At 35.3% G+C, this 18,273-nt stretch overlaps 1 protein-coding gene across 1 annotated transcript in view; it reads right to left on the bottom strand.

The window, feature by feature from the left end:
• Positions 1 to 18,273, bottom strand: part of syn2b (synapsin IIb) — an 89,372-nt gene that overhangs the window by 2,495 nt on the left and 68,604 nt on the right. The window contains exons 8-11 of the mRNA XM_088917617.1: positions 16,033 to 16,107; positions 14,228 to 14,330; positions 7,326 to 7,475; positions 5,790 to 5,856 (exon numbers count right to left, since the gene is read on the bottom strand). Coding sequence (XP_088773743.1) covers positions 5,790 to 5,856; positions 7,326 to 7,475; positions 14,228 to 14,330; positions 16,033 to 16,107 — 395 coding nt within the window. The remainder of the gene's footprint in view (positions 1 to 5,789; positions 5,857 to 7,325; positions 7,476 to 14,227; positions 14,331 to 16,032; positions 16,108 to 18,273) is intronic.

Raw genomic sequence — 18,273 nt, 5'->3', positions numbered from 1 at the left:
TTTTTCTCACACAGAGCAAATAGATTTTAAATCCAGCACCTGTTACATCATTTCTCTTATGTATTTGTCTGAATCCATCACACATTAAGGAGGTCTCTGGTCTTATAAAAAGGTTTATAAGACTCCAGGTTTTCAACGACTGCCAAAACAAGACACACAAGTAATCTATCTAGAGAAGGGGGGAAGGAAGCAAGCAGTTTTGCTTCTTAGAATGTCAGAGACGGAGGGAGCACAATGAAATAGGTTTGAAGAATGCAAAGGAAACCACAAGGGAAACAGAAGTAGCAGGACTGGAGCCAGTCTCTTGCAATACAATATACTTCATGCACCAGAAGCAAGGCATAGAGGAGAAAACATGCGTAACAGAATGATATTCCAACAGTTATGTGCACTGTGTCTTTCGGGCAGTTTTTCTCAAAGCATATTTTTTAAGAACAAAATGCTTCCAATTTTCAAAAGAATGCCCTGTTTCAGTTTTCGCTGCATACCCACCCCAATTTGGAATCGCCAATTGTTGCTCCACTCTTTGGCTCACCGGAGCGACTGGGGAGGATGACAATGGGCTGACATAACCCTCCAGCCCGCACACCCACCCATCAGAGCCATTTTTATCTTTTGACATGCTGGACGTTCCACCCTCTGCTGCATTGGGACTGTAAGTCTGGCTTGGTCTCATAAAAGAAGGAAGATTCATATTTGACAAAATTTTATTGGATCAAATAGCTTCAGTATTATTATTGTTTGGGATAGAAATGAATCAGTGAACCTTTCCAGTAATAGTGTTAAAGTCTATCAATCTTCAATTTTGTGGTACAATTATTATACAGGTCGACACTGTGTGGAAGTGGAAGGAATATAATACACCCTGATTTGCAGTAGCACTTTTGCAGAATAGAATGCCTATTTGCTTTTTTAAACAATTCAGAAAAACGTGCTGGAAGCAGAACATTCCTTTCTTCATTTATTGAGCTGTAATTCAACTGAAAAACTACTCTTTATCCTGGTTGAAAAACAGTAGATTAGTAAAGCATGGGAATGAAACATCTATTCCTACAGTACAAATACTGATATTTCCAAGTCAGGCATTTGTGTGGATATAATATACACATATTTTGCATTATTAATTGCACTCCACATGGGATGATTGACTTTACAAACAGTAATCATTTTGTATCACATGTTAATTCAAATATCATTTTATGCTTTGAGTTTGCACCTCAACAGATGGGCAAGCACAATAAGAGCCTTGCAGACAAATTTGACCCAGAGTTTAGTGTAAACCTGAGAAAACGGTAATATCCTTCTGTCAAGGTTACTTCAGTATGAATGAGTGTTAGTTTAAAAGGTTGAGAAATAAAATTTTCAGTTTCATGACAAATATTGTAACACAGAACATACAGATCTTGCAAAGGAAGCTTTATTGCCAGGAAAGGATAAAGGGGGCAAAAATATCACGTAAGAAGCAGGGCAATTCATCCACAATCATCCACAATCATTTCAACCATAGTACTGGATTTAAAAAAAAGACAAACAGTTCTCTTTCTTGAAAATTTAGAACAATTGGTATAAATACATATCAGTGGATTAAAACTATATAGAATGGAAGCTGAAAAACATTCAAAACCAGCCAAATCACTTAAAAACCGCACTGGAGAAATGTTTTCCTTAGGTAAATCAAGTTAACAGTCATGGGTGTGAATACAGACCTGGATAAGATTGACAAATGTTCTGATATTTAAATCATTTAAAAACCATTTTACTTCTGGAAATGCAACAGTTCTGTAAAGTTTTGCATTTTTTCTATAGGAATGTCTTTATGTTTAACATGTAACTGGTTCAGAAAAGGCTTTCACAGAAACAACAGAAATCTAATTTTGGATGTATTGTTCTAAGATTTGTGGTATTTAAAATTGATTAAAAGGACAAAAAAAATCCTGTTTAACAATGTTATTTTTCCTTTTTCTGTAATGGTTCAAAGGTATACCATTCTCCAGTGCCTACTTAAATAATTTGAATGATGAAGGAAGCTCTATTAAATATATATGAATGGCTTCTCAAAGATGTTTTCTTTTTTGCAAGATAAGTTTTAAGATTTTGGAAATGCCATAGGAGAATAATATAACCTATTACAATTCTAAAACAGTGCACAACCAGCCTAGCTATTTGGATGTTTACAGTCTTTAGCCTTGAAAAGAAAACGTTTGCAAAAATTAAAAAGGTTATGGAGTGCAATATAGATTTATTGTAACTTTAGTAACTAATAACTCTATTTTTTACTCAAATACAGCCTGCACTAATATTTGTTACAATAATACTACATAAAACTTTGGTCAATCATCTTACGTATGTAAATGCAATTACTTGGTGTGTAAATGGAAAAGCTTCAATACAGTATGTTTTTTTATTTGTCTTTACATTCAATATAACTAAAAATAAAATCTCTGCAATTAAAAAAAATAGTTAATTCATACTGTGACTGTCAATATTTGTTCACATTTGTGCATTTTTATCTGTTTCTGAATAAAGTACCAATCATCCACCTTTCTAACTATACAGTCAGTGGCACCATATTTGAAGGTAAATGGCTATAAATGGTATTTAATGGAGAGTTATCAGACTATGTTGACTATATTTAAATACCCCAAGAAATACACAATAAATATTAATATATTCCAGCTATTGACCAAAGTCTGACCACTAAGAAATATTCGGTCAATATAAACAAAACAACAGGAGTCATTGTCTATAAATGCCATGGGTGGAAAAAAGATTTCAAAACATCCTGATGAACTGTCCATTCCTGTTAGGTTGATTTCGGTAGCTTCATAAGAATCTACCAGTCTCTTTTACAAGTTGCAATTACAACATTAAATTATTTTATTTTTAATCATTTCTAAAAAGTGTATATAATACAACACTCAAAGCCAAGAATGCTCATTCTGTGTTTCATGAAGCACAGCCAAAGCATGTGAAAGTTAGTAATCACAACTATGGATAACTGATCACTGTAATGCATACTCATCTCAGAGCATTATCATTAACAAAAACATAGTAGAATGAACATACAAACTATAACTAGACAATATTTTTTTTACAATTTTTGGTCTCCAATACACATTATGTTTACTTTGTTAAAGTGCCTAAAGCCACTTTTCCTCAATCTTTTATGTTTAAAGGCAGAATAATAAGAATATAAACCAATACCTTTTGACTTGTAACAAATTAAAATGAATGCTATTGCATTACGGAAGAAATAACCAATGTTAGATATCATTGATCTTAAAAGGCATAAAAGATTTTTTTCAAATCATAGTACACAACAGTGACATTATCCAAATGTACTTAAAATATAATTTTGTGAATTTCCAAACTCTAAAAGGTGGTGAATATTATAGACTGTAAAGCATTAGGTTACTACTCTTAAATGACAGTGGCAGCAATATTTAGCATTGTGTTTTTGCACAATAAGCTACACGTTACACATGACAGCTCCCTTTGTCAGAATGCTCAGTGTAACATTATGAAGTGAAGAAAACATAGTACTTTTAACAATAAAAGAGACTTTTACCGCTGGATAAACTGTGTGTACATGTACTCTGTCGCAAAGCCCCTTTGTATCCTAAGGAACAAGCTTAGGCACTGAGAAGATTTGTGGAACAATCTGCCTTGTTAGGTAAGCCATTATAATCAAACTAAACCTACAGTACATCCATTACATGCCTTGTTGATGAAGCAAGGACAGGGTATAGCCTACAGTTACAGTATGGAGAGGCTGGCAGGTTTATGATTAAGATCATACTTTTATCAGACTTTTCATATTACTCACAAATCCTTTACTAATGCTACTTATTTTATTATAATGATAGAAAGTTAATCAATCGGCTTGCCATGTTAGTTTTTAAAAGTTAGAGTTAAGGCAATGAAAGGAATAATTCAATTTGTTATTTCAGCAAATATCACCTCTACGTTATCAATTTGATCTTGTCCTTGGAATTTCAACTAATTTGTTGTTCCTTGCTCAGTAATCATCCACAACATTCAGAAACATATTGCATAAACATAATCATTTGATACTTTGTGTACATTATTAATGTCATCCAGATTAAAGGTACTGTTGTATATAAGATAAATTCTTGTTGAGAAGAAACAAGAACACTTAGCGCACAAAAAGTTAAATTGGAGTGGAGCATGGCTTTATATATAAGGGCCTTAGTATTCTGCTAATTCACTTTTTAGTTAGAAGGATTTTCAATATCTGGTCACTAAACAAATGTAGCATTAAGGGATTTAGAACTCATATCAGTATGTAATGAAATTCTTTCTTGGTAATGGTTACGTAAGATGTGTTGTTGCTTCTGATGACACATTATAAAATATCCTCATTGGTATAGTTACTGCATAGAAACAACAGACATTCAATTTCCAGTGTCTACAAAACAACAATCTAAACCACTGGTGCTCACCAACTTATACAGAAAGTCTGCTAGATTTAGAGCTTAATCAATTTAGCAGAGAACACGTACTGGAGTTTTTACACAGCATTTGACTTATAATGTCAGAAGGAAAGTTTGAAAAAGGTCCCATATATAATATAAAAACAACATTATAAATTCCCTAAGAAAAGAATTTTTAAAATCAAATAAGAACACGTATGAAAAAAAGTCACTCTCATGTTGTTATGAAGCTGAACTAATCAATTTCTGACAACTATTATTCTGACTATTATTGCTAAAACTGCCTGTATCACTCTGTTTTGAAAGAGTAGAGGTGTTAATCTCTGTGTCCTGAAGTCCAGTATAGGCTTATATAATCTAGCCTTCCTAATATTCCACCTTACTTCGGCTGATGAAGTCATTCTCACTTCTCTGCCTGATGTGTTGTGTATTGGGGCTGCTGAGACACAATGGCTCTCAGGCATCACCCAGGTGGGTGCCATACTTCAGAACTAGATGGAGTAGGTATTCTCCTGTGTGTAAAATGTTTTGGGATCCTTAGGAATGAAAAGCACTATATCAATTTAAGGAATGATTAAAACTTCACTGAAAACAGCTTGCTCTTTTGCAGGTCAACCACATCCATTTTTATGTAGCCTAGGACAACACTTATTTCTTATATAAACCATTTCCATGCTCAAAATACAGATATAACATCTTTTACAGATATAATAAAGTGAGATTTTTAGAAGAAACATCTTGTGTTCATCCCACACATAAACGCCATCTCCAATACACTTGTCTTTATCTGTCTTTACATCATTCATGCAAAAAATATATTTATATATATACGGATATATCAGGTGAAGGAAAAGGAAACACCACAACTATCACACACACAGATAAGCAAAGGGTTTTAGTCTCAAACTGCATTTCACCCCACAATATGAAGAAACGGTGTAAGTAAAAAAAAAAAGTCAAAATATTAAATACTTAATAAGACAAAGCAGCACTGGACTTGATTTAGGCACACTTTCGTTTTGTACACCATGAACAACAGCCCTGAAAAACCACAAGATTTACAGAGAAACAAAGGCAGCCATTACAAGCACAGACATGAACGGGTAAACAAGTTGGACAGTACATTTTGACACTGCATAGAAAAAACACAGTCCAGGTCAGCACTGAAACACTGCAGAATTGCACAGAAAACATTTCTCTTTTATTTTTATGTTCTTTCGCTCTGGTGTTTTATTTGGCTAAGACGCTTCACTGTACCGCTCTAAGGTTAGTTTGCCTGGACTTGTTTCGGTCCTACTGCAACGCCATTACAGTCGAGAATGTACTGTAAACAACCTTGGGGAGGGGGCCGCTGAGGTGGAACTTTGCTGCTGTCTGTCAGACCTTCCTTTACAGGGCCGCTCTGAAAGAAACAAACACATTGATATGCCAGCCATAAGGACTCCAAAAATTGCCTTTTGCCATCAGTCATCCTCAGAACCACAGACAAAGAGTACACTGCTGGTCTGCCTTAAAATGTTATTTTATACTAGCTTGTTACCTAAGTAACATTAAAGTAAAGTGTATCATAAACACTGACCTGGTGAACTATTATCTACTAACATCTAGTAGTTTTACAGACTACGGGCAGGGCTTCCTAATTATATTTCAGTAAACAAATCTTGTACTGTACGTCTTAGACTGTGAAACCAGCTTTATGTTATACTGTAACATGCACACAACATCATTTCACACATGGATTTCAATCTTAAACTTAAAAGGGAAAAAGGACAGAAACGTTTTATTTTCAGAAACGGTAGATTCACAGATGGAGATCAATCCAGTCTTGACTGACTGCTGTAGACAGTGCAAAGGGGAAGGGGAATAGTTCTTTGCAGTGTGGTTAAAAGCTATAAAAAAATCAATGGATTTCTTACTCTTGTGATAAAAAAGATGGAATGTATGATTGTGAGGGTTAAAATATGGTGACCGATAAAAAGAGTAATGCATGCAGTGAGTAAAACAGAAAATGTATTTTAGCTTCACCTTCAAACCTGATACTTTGATTTGATGGCTGTAATAAATGGTAGTTCTTTTCATTCCCCAGAAGATGGGGCACTAAACACAGACGTACAATGTTTGTACCAATGCACCACAGAATGTCCTTTTTTAATGGTGGTGACATATTTAATTATTATATTCAAACTGAGCTTTGCTTGCTGTTAGATGTTGCTGCAAGATGTTGTGTAACAAAATCACTTGATACCTGCATTTATATTGTACATATACATTTCTATCTTCACTTGTTGTTGGGCTTTTAGTTGAAGATTTTTATCTTTACATGCACCAAAAAGATTTGTTTTGATTTGAAAAATATTGGCATTGCCAGTAAAGACTTGGCTCTCCATTAACAGCTCCTTTTTGATCTTGGGACAGGATGAGACACATGGACATTTTCGGTATATGGCACATTGCAAGCTCTACATAACCTGACCTAGAATTGGCATTGAGTGGAGGAGTGGCGATTTCTCTAAGTGACTTCACTGCAAGCCCAGTCAGATGAGTTGCTGCTTGCCAGAAAGCCAAGACAGCCCCAGATGACGAATAACATTACTCTTACTGCTGCTACAACTCTACTCCTCAGTGCACAATTGGGGATCCATTAACGTCAATCATACTTGGTTTATAGTTAAGTAGGTAGATGTGTCAGCATGCGTAGGCTGTAAAGGAACAAGTGTTTGTGACAAGGGTTTGTGACATGACCAGTGCTCAAACTAACAAGGACTGGATCATGGAACTCAGTCTATGATCTGATTGAGCAGGGTTCCTGTACGTGCCAGTGGGAACCCCCTGTTTTGAATCTCTGTTCAATAAAAAAAGAGATTTCTTTACCTGCGGTGGCTGGATGGTGGTGGGTCTCTGAGATGAAGGAGTAGGTGTCCTCGGTACCACCTGATTCATTTTGGTCATGACCATGTCAGCAATGAGCTGCCTGTCTTCAGCTTGATGCTCCCCAATCAGTGGCATTGAAGAACCCACTACCTACATTATGCAAACAAGAAAACAAGAGCTTCACAGGGGACAGAATCCCAGGCTGAGCTGTGCAATTGATCTGGAAGACTTAGCACATCTCTCAGTTGGCAGACTAACATATCCAAGCATCAGACACACATCAAAGTATACTGCATGTACAGTAAATCAAGTTCAATTTGCTTTCAGAAACTGAGAAGCAAATTGGCCTTTTTCGGTCCTGCAGCTCACAGAACACTAAATTCTGCTGCTCTCTCTAAATATATTTTTATGGTACAGTAAGAGCTTTAAAAATAGTAGGCCGAAGAAAGAATTATATTATATAACCTATGTTTATGCATTCAGTCAAACCACTGCTGTATACTAATTAAACCGCACACTGTAAATATTGTCCAACCTGTATATTTATGGTTATTTTTTTCCAATAAATCATAAAAATATTTAATAATAAAATAAAAACACTGGAATACAAAAAAATTGATTCGCTAAGTTTTGGCTAAGGAGTCCTGATCTTTTCAACAGCTTGTCACCAGCTTGGCCAGACATTCCCAGTCTGCCCACTGCACTAAAGCAGGATGGGAGAAGCTGAATCCTTGGGAAAATATCCCAGACAGCACTGCATTGAGCAAAGCATGAAGCAACATGAGGAAAAGAATCTTGAATCTTCACAGCTTGAGAGAGACAATTACCCTGTCTGTCAAAATTCATTAATCCAGCACTACAAATTCAAGTCTTGATTTTGTGTTAAAATGAAACTTAGAATGATTTTTGGAGAAAGTAAAGGCAATTTTAATACATTTCCATGTGTAAGTGACTGTTTTGTTTCCTATTTTTTGGTTGCCATGCACGTAACTAGCTTTTCCAACTTCTTAGCATACAAAATAAACAGACAAATAAAATAATTGTGCTTTTAGAACTTATGTTCAGATCATTTTAGGTATAAATCATATACTGTTGCTCTACTGTAAAATAAATAAAAAATGTTTAAAGAAACTAGAAAACGCTTTGACAATCTCTTACTAGAGTGAAATTAAGTCAAACTTTTTTGTCAAGCATTTGTTTAAAAGAGTATACTTAATCAAATTATGAATCCCTTATTATTGTAGAACATACTAAACAGACTCTACAATGACGAACATGGAAAACCTCTTGTATTACAAATAGTGGTTTAATGATCAATTCATCATAAACTGTTTTTAAAAAGACACATTTTGTTATGTTTTATGTTTTCAAAATGCCCTACATCAAATAGAACTAATTTTGTCAGTTGTACGCCCGCTATAACATCTCACATGTAATTAAATTATCTCAATCTATCTTTTTTATGTCTACAAAAATGCATTCAACACCACATTAGTATGTTCATTATCTTATGGAGTATAAAATAGCATAATAACTCTTTAATTTGTGCACTGGGTTTTGCAAAAGTACACAGAAATTCTTAAACTCTCCACAAAAGTGAAAACAGACCAGCACTGTGGTGAATACTTCCGCTTAACTCTTCTCTTTTAGTCAGTCTTAAGTAAAAAGCAACACTTAAGAGACTTTGGCTCTTCTAGATATTCCTGCACTCATGGTCATGCCTTTCTCGCATTGAACAAGGCTGTAACTGCTTTATATATCAGAAGCCTACATTTTCTGCTTTGTTCTCTCACTTTTACCTAAGAAATCAACATTTTCAAGGTGTCTCCGGGACATACCTCACATACTTGACACATACCTGGTATGTGTCAAAAAACAGAGCAGGCCAGCCATCACAAATGTCATGTACACAAACATACACTGACCTATTCCTCCTTTTGACATTTTTTATATACAACCCTTTGCTGAATGTCTTAAATTATGACTTGGAGCCATTATGATCTGTCCATTCGTGTATTTTTCCAATGATATTTTCATCTTCTTTGTGAGATAACTGCAAGTCGCCTTGCATAGATTCTAGGGTAACATTAAGTAATTTCCAGGCAATGATGCTGGAATGAAATTAATTGAATGGAATTGCCTATAGCCAGTGGGAGAATTACTGATGACCAACATCCACATCCCCATATTTTCCAGCAGCAGGGAGGGCAGAGATGTTACAGACAGGCCTGTCTCTGCTTTCCCTCTCCCTCTGTGGTAATATTTTACTACAGTACAGAAATGTGCGAAGCCTTTTATTTTCTTTTAACTAAGTTTATAAAAGATTAGACTACAATTAAGTCTTTTATGTTATTTTCAAACTGCCAAATGTAAAAGTACTTTTACAGTATAAGCTGTCCATGAGGTCTTTATATAAGCTACATGTAAATTTTTTTTTCTGCTGTCTATATAAGCAAGCTCTCCCACTGTATCTTGGAGTTAGATGTTTGCCTCTTCTGTATGTTTTAGTTCTCTTGTCAAAGAGAATGTTCTCTTGTCGTACAAAGAAATGTTACTGGTTTTGTCTATTGCAACTGTAAAGACTTTTGGGGGGTATAGTACAAGTGTTGTTAACATACAGCTAGTACATACTTGATTAATCATAAACACAAATATAGTATTGGTATGAGACAAAGCTTAAAATCAACAATTTCTGTATCTCCTCGCATGGGCGGCTGTATCTCATTATGATTGAGATAAATGAGATAATTGAGATAAATGGTAAGTCCTGTACACCCTAATTGAATACAATTTCAAACATGATTGGGAATAAACACCAACCAGACATGACAGCTGCTAGGGTCTCAGTTGATTTGAGTGCAGGTGGCTGGAACTAACTCTAAATTGTTCACTTATTAAAAATCAGGCAGCAAAGTTCCTATTCAATCATTCAACAGAAGTACTCTGTTTCGTATAGGTGACATTGTTTTTTTTAATCCAAGAACTGACACATTTTTTGTCTTGAGAAAACATTTTTCACCTGAAACATTTACAGTATACCAAGTAAATAGTGTAGTACCATATCATTTAACAGTGCTAAAACCAAAAAAGGTTATGATGTGCCAAAGTAATATATTTCTTAGTGGCAAACTGCCTGTGTGTAGTGTAAACATTCCCATTTGGTTTTGAAAAAACAGTTTCCATGGCAACCTGAGGTAGCCACTCAATCTCAATGCTCTATCTGGAGAGGATACAGCAAAAAGTTAACTATTTCCATAGCAACAGACAGTACTGTTATAAGTAATACCCAAAAAATCTAATCATTAAACACTGAATATCTCACTACAATGCTGGAAAATCATTACAGCAACGTGTAAAATGCAAAATGTTTAACTATGGGGATGTGCTGTATAACTATCTACAAATTCATTATTAGATAAGCTCATAATTAACATGTTATGTCATTTATTTTTTGACATTCTAATCCATTTTTATTAATGCATTCATTGTATTCACCTTTTTATACCAGAAATATCTGTATTGTTGGACAGTCAATGGTGATTTTCAGTTTAAATATTTGCTTCTAATTAACATTGGTTAATATTTTGCTTTGAACAGAGTCAAAAAATAGTTTTAAAACAATTGTTTTCGGTATCAGAGATGTACAGTATGGCTGGAAGACATTTTCTGTTAAAAATGATTAACATTGACATTAATTAATGAGTACCATTCAAAGCATGCATTTGTTTTTTCTGTGTGCATGAATGTTGAAGAGTCACAACAGAACACTTGAAAAAGTATATTGCCTACTGGCTACAAATATCAATGCAAATATTAATTATTTTATTACATAACAGGGGGCCACCTGCTATTAATGTTTTTTTTCCCTCTGCAGTCTTTCTCTGCAGTATCCTAGAATATATCTGAGAAGAGCACAATCTTTCACCTTTTACAGTCAGTCTCTTTTCAACAGGACTGATCTGATGGCATGTGGATTGTTTTCTCAGATGAAGCACAAAATGAGTCTATTTGCAAGGAAAAAGAAGAAAACCGTTCCTCAGAAACAGTAAGGCACAAATTCATGGAATAGCTCTTAAGTCATTGATAGAGTTCTGTTGACATAAGTATGTACATGTGCATAAAAATAATAACTTCAAACACAAAGCAATACTCAAAGTAATATCCAGGCTTCAGCTCCTGTTTGTTCAGATCTCCATGCTGATTTTTAGTTTGCATTGTATCAGCTGTTGTGAACCTTTAAACTATACAAGGAAGCCTCCAACATTAATTTGATCTCTCTGTAAATAATGTTATGCAGTCATTTCAGATTATGGGTGTTAATGTTTAATATAACCTCTTTGCTTTTTTCTAATCTCTTTTATTCGAGTACTTATCTGTGTTCAAGTGCCACAGTAAAATACAGGTCTTTTAATGTTTTGATTTTGACCTGGAGGTTATTTGTTGCAATGGCTTGTAACTTTCTGATGGGAAAATTACAGATAAAAATGCTGACGCATAAATGCCAATAGAACCAATTTGTATTAAAATCTAAGAGTTTTAGTGAAAGACACAGAGCCTGGTGAGTAAGGTGTTATTAATTCTATTTTCCTTTGCAGCTCTGAGGAAAAGAAAGTATAGAAGGAAAGTTAAAGGCTTCATCAGAGTTATGTATAACCATTCATTAATATAAATGTTGCAATTTTAGATCTTAGGGGCCCATTACATTCTTATTCTGCCTTTATTATTTGGTGTAAATGGAGATTAACAAAATGATTTAATAACCCATTAGCTTTTTTCCACTACAATGCTCAATAGTTAGAAATGAAGCCCACTGACATCTATTCTCACAATGCAATATTAAGGAGAAAAATGTCTTCACAGAATGCATTATCAGGCCCCATTATGGTAATAAAGGTCAGTTAGATGTTCATCTGTTTCTTTGTTCTAAGCTTATCTTCGGTTCAGTTCTTTCTTTGTGGAATGTAACTTAATCATCCCATGAATTTTTATTGTCTTATTTATACGAACTTAGCCATTGCAAGAATTTGGATGGAATGGAAGCAATGACAAAGTGTACACCGAAGAACACAAAATATTAACCAGGCCCACAATCTCAATCTCAACATCAATCTCATTTCACACCACACAGTGTTGTAGATCTGCATTCCCTATTCGTTACCTGTCTGTGTTTTTCTGCTGCCTCGACCTGCTAATAAGTAAGGAAAAATGTTTCTAGACGGGTGTATGTAGATAGCAATTTTACTGTCTGACTTTAAAATACAATTGAGAACATACTTTCCCAAATAAAAACCAAGTTTTAGTTATTTTTTGCTGAATTAAATATTTAAATTTAAATTCGTCCACGAAAGATGGTGGTCATTCCCAAAACACTAGAGTTTTCTCCTCCAGATATTCTAGGTTATAATGTGTGCTGGAAATGCTCTTGGCTAAAGCGTTCTTTATTGTGTGCTAAAAAAGAAAAACAAATATCAGCAAAGGGTCCCTGTGCATGTCCAATAAGTTGCCATGAAAATTAGTTTTGATTACACACATGCTGGGCTTTCTGAGAGCTGGCCTTCCATTGTGGAGAAATGCTAGACTATCACAGATTGTCCTAGGGGATTAAAGTACGTTACTAAAACAGTCTCAAGGCTTAACATGTTTTTTTTTCAATAACAGCCATACATGGAACTTGAGTTCTTCTACAGTGAATGACTCTTTAAGTTCACATCACAGCCATAACAGTATAGTGTAACGAATAGGCCCCTGCACATAGCAGGGCTGTTGGCTGCCCGGGCTGAGGAAGGTCTTCTTTAGCTCAGCCGGCAAGACTCCTGGTGAGAGACAACAGAGACCAGGGTTCGAGGCCATAGGGTGAGGGACGAACTGGTGCGGCGAGGGCACAAGCCCCGAGAACCCGAATTTGTTACAATAAATTGCTTTTAAGTTTCATTAATATTTGAACTGAAAGATTCCAATATTGAGTTTTCCCACTGAGCTTTCAGCCTTTTTCACTGATGAATTTGGATGCTCTTATTCCATATAGCCCAGGCAGGCATCTTAGTTGGACTAGTTTTGCATGTGGAAAAGAAACAAATGTGATAAACAAAGCTAAACAAAAACAAAAAAAAAACCCCAAAAAATCAGTTAAACTGTCAAATACACTTGTACACTATGTATATGATTTTCCTTGGAGTTGCTTGTATGATACAGTTGAAATTTGTTTCTTTTTAAAAGCTTCTCAAATTCAAGCTCTGAGCTTGAAATCCAAATTTGAACCACTGTAAATTGCATAATCCAAACCAACATCCAGCACAAGACACCAAAAGACCAGTCCCTTAATGTAGGGGATTGAAGCATTTTAGAGAGATAGCTAGGGAAATGACATCATTGTAGCAGGCCCCTTATAAAATTTCAAGCCCTGTTACACAAGTAACTCATTGTTAGTCTGCAAGCCTCTGTTTGAAAATTCTCTCTCCCAGACAGCTTTATATGCATTACAATCTTGGATCTTAAAGCCTTAAATGATCAGTTTTAACAAAAAATAAAAAAAAATAGGCTGCAAATAAAGCTGTTTTGTCAAGTGAAAATTGTTTCTACCTCTATGAAGAAGAAGCAGAGAAATGTCATCTTGCAGTCATTTTATAAATACAAAAATGCAATATATGGAACTGTTTCTGCAAGTGACTTCTTTAGAGGAAATTATTTTCCTACAGGTATTATTGTCACAAAGTGTGATGTACAAGTAGAACTATTTGTTGTAAACGATGATGTGCATTTCTTGTCTATATAAACTGGAACCTTTATTTAGAGTTTCTAAGTTTCAGGATCTATTGTATTTACATATAACTACACTCATGTGGTTTTTATTACTACTACAACAATACATTTTTGTGAACATGCTATTAATTTTTCCCCCATACCTCAATGATGTAATCCTTTCCATCCTTGCCATGAAGAGCTTTAACTGCACAGATATCCAGGCCACCAAAAATCTCAGAGCAAGTATCCACCCACAGCCTATACCTGTTGAATGAAAGAAAACAAAATTTACGCCTGAAAACAATTATACAGTAAGTATAAAACTAACACATATTGTTTCAATGCTTTACTTATTGGAGGTCAAGAAGGCTTTCACACAAGTCAACCCAATGGTTCGCATCAACTTCACAGGTGTGCACAGAAGGAAAGTCATGCACATTATTGTGCTTGTGATATGGTACATGGTCTTGTGCTATTCTGAGAATAACTGTATGTACCACCATAGCACTAGATGTGTTTGAATAGAATCAGGCATTCAGATAAGCCTTGGGATATTGTTTCATGACAAAATGTATTCTGAATCTTGATTATTTAATCATTAAATTATACATTTGTTTGGCTTTGGTTTTGACTTGAATATAGCAGAGGAAGCTTGAATTTAATTTAGAAAGTAAAAGGACTTATTGCTCCCATATTTCTGTTCCTGATTTCGTTTTTGATTTGATCTTTTTTTGAAAAGATTCTAAAACCACACCTTGAACCAAGTCTTTAAAATAAAGCAGTTTAAAATCCTTCTCGGCTACATAATATAGAAGTTCTCAAATTAGTATTAAACTTTTATTATACTTTAATTATGGTAGCTGGCTCAAATTAGCAAAGTAATGTCCTAATGTCAGTTCTAATTTGCACCACAATAACCCAACTGGGAGGTAATGATAAAGCACATCTACTTGTCTAAATAGCTGCAGTTTTATAAAAACCCATTTACAGTAACTCAGTGTGTTTCTGTTAAGTTCAAGGCAGTTTGGAGACTTTTGCTGAAGAAAAAAACAGACTCTTATTAGTTTAACTTACATTGCTTCATCTTGCTCACAATTTTTGTCCTATTCTTTCAGAAACATACAGGTTAATAACTTCAAGAACAGGCACAACTGGTGTACCATCTGGATGGAAAATGGAAATGTACTAGATCTCAGTCCTGGGTTTCGGTCTGCTGACTATCAAAAGGTTCTTTTCATTTTACCAGGTGCTGACAACATCTCACAAAAAAATATTGCATATTTTCTTCTCCATTTAAAGACCTCAGGGTGAAGCCAGGATGTTTTCTTAATATGCATTTCAATTCACATTATCAACCAGTCTTTTCGTACAAAGGTGATTCAATACATAAAGTGACAAAAGGTCCCGTTATTCATTAGCACACAGTTCTTGGTATAACCAATACAAAGGCCATGGTCATTCTTCCACATTGAGACCAATGTCCTGGTTAGGGATATTTCCTTCCATGTCACCAAAACATCAAATCTATTTGAAATTCCTGTCAAGCTTATGTAACCCGGAGGCCACTGCACCATCTGCCAGCCAGTTCAGACCAGGTCTAGAACCTCACTACTGTAACACCACGAGAGATCATAGGCGCAGTTGCCAGTATGCAGCTGGGCTTCCTCACACAGCATGATGACACCCTGTTGCTGCAGGATGGTTGTGACAAACGGCCTCCCAAGACGGGTTTAGCAAGAGAAACCAGCTTTCAGGGTGCACAAGGCCCACCATCTTTATGTTGATAATGCATGTAACCATGGGCCAGGATAGCACGAGAGGTCTTGCAGATACCATATTCATTGAAATTCCATCGCGACTGAATTAACTTAGATTAGAATTAAGCAGTAGAGTTTATGCTAATAAACTCATTATACAGTATACTGTATGTATTCAGTTAGTTTACCTCCAGCACTGTAGTACTCACTTGTCAGTCATGGCAACTTGCTCCAGCATGGCTGAGCCGGTGTTTGTCTTCCAGTTGCCGGAGATAGAAGTCCTCCTGTTGAAGGATCATACAAGTACTAATGTAAACAAATGCAAAGTCAGCAGACAGCACGAATGCACTATATTTTCATATGGAGCGTGTAGGCAACTGGCACCGTCTACAGCAAAGCATCTTAAATTGTCCCCCGGGGGTGAATACGGATATTCTGAATTTAATTTAGCTACAGTACTTCCAGCAAATCACGGTTGTGTTGATGCTGAACACTGACAGAAGAAGTGGTTAGCGCCTCGTCGTCATTTTAATATTGAAAAAAAGTGAAGAAATTGAGGTGGATCACACAAATTATGGACCCCTAATATAAAGACCTATTGATTTATAGTGACATCTGAAGCTAACTCAACTGCACCAGAAAAATATGAACTCCCCAATGGTATGTCTTCTCACTGTGTCAATCAAACCATAACAGTCACACATGGGAGAACAGCATTGCAGTTATGGCAGCTGTAATTCTTGTGCGAAAACATGCACAATTAAATGAAAGGAGAAAGAGTATTTCATTACTGCTTCACTTTATTTCAATTAAGGATATAAAAGAGGCCATGAAATACACATGTATGCTTAGTGGATTACTTAACATGAATATTGACTTAACAATAGGCTGTTCAACAATCTATAGTATGTCTTTGGAAACGAAGGTCATTTTTTGGGATTGTACAGTGACAATTGTAATTTAATGTTTAAATGTTATTTGATTTTATTTTGATAGAAACATAAACTAATATTGACTCTAAAGATTATTCTTAATATGCATGAAACCAGATTTTAGACTTATGGCTTAAATCTAAACACTAACTGACCTACTGTACCTATTATATTGAAATATTCTGTGTCCTACAGGTCTGCTTTAAAGTGGTTTCAAAACCTGCCGCAGTGACATTTTATATTTAGTCATAGAAAAATGTTCACGTCATAATAGAATTAACTGTTGTAATTTCCTAAATGTCCCTTGGGAGAATTACGACTACATTTTTTTAGATTCAATTCTAAACCTCTCCCCTCCTTTGGCTGGGATTCATTTCAATGGAATGTTTAATGTTCAGGAGGGGTGACTACAGCTAGGGTCTCCCTGATTTCTGGTACTCTAACTCGTAATTCTCCATGACATAACTTCCTGAAAAACTATAAACACCATAGTAGGCTTATGTAAGTCTCCTCCACCCTATCTCCACCCCTGACTTTCTCGTCCCACAGCCAGATGGTTGGCCCTCAGCCAAGGGGGTTAAGCAAAAGCTCCGTATTCCAAAAGTAATGTACTGTAGGTGAAGATATGGAGCAGAAAACCATTTTTACAGTTACTGTTTTAGCTACAAGCCATTGTGACTCATGGTGGAAAAAAACAGGCTTCTCTATCTTTTTTTTAGAAGGCTGTCAGTGTGTATTCAGACTTTTCCTGCCCATTAAACTTTTATGATTCTCCAAACATATTTGTCATTGTCATTGGAAAAGCTGCATTCCAAAGCTATGTTGTATCAGGTCTTCACCAAAGTAATTGTGCATGCGACATGTTTATTAGCAGACCATTTGCATTACAGCTGTTCACTGCATGAGTCAGAATTGCAAGCAAATTACGGGTACCCTCTTTAAGTCCTTCCAGAATGTATTTCCAATGTAAAAAAGAAAATGTCCATACTATGAAAAGGCACTCGACAATCTTTCAATCACAGAATATTTTTACTTTTATACTATTTTTTAAACTTGACTAGCCAAGTTGCTGTGCTGCAAGTATAGGGCAACATTTTTTCATGTTGTGGTTTTGTGAGCTACAATAATAATAAACTTTATTTTATACAGCACCTGTAAAAGTGGCTTCTGAATGTGCTTTACAGTAAGAAAAGAAAGTACATAAGGAGAGCAAATAAAAGAATCAACACAATTACAATAAGGGTTTGGAATGCAGTAGGAATGTAAAGCAGAACCTATTAAATAAAAGCCCTTCTAAAGAAGGTTTTGAGTCTTGATGTGAATGTGCTCAGCGAAGGTTACTCTCTGATAGCATTAGGGATAGAATTCCTAAACTTTGGGGCATGGCATGAGAAGGCCACAAAGCTCATAACAAATTATAACAATCAAAGGTCATAACAATCATCACACCAATCTGAAAATTAAAAGAAATTCATCTATCCACTTTCAGTCCACTATACTACTTGAGGTAGTATAATA

The sequence above is a fragment of the Atractosteus spatula genome, chromosome 5 (genome assembly GCF_055471065.1).
Source record: "Atractosteus spatula isolate fAtrSpa1 chromosome 5, fAtrSpa1.hap1, whole genome shotgun sequence".
Taxonomy (NCBI): domain Eukaryota; kingdom Metazoa; phylum Chordata; class Actinopteri; order Semionotiformes; family Lepisosteidae; genus Atractosteus; species Atractosteus spatula.
Note: the sequence above shows the minus strand (reverse complement) of the source record. Positions and strands in the feature narration are given on the sequence as shown.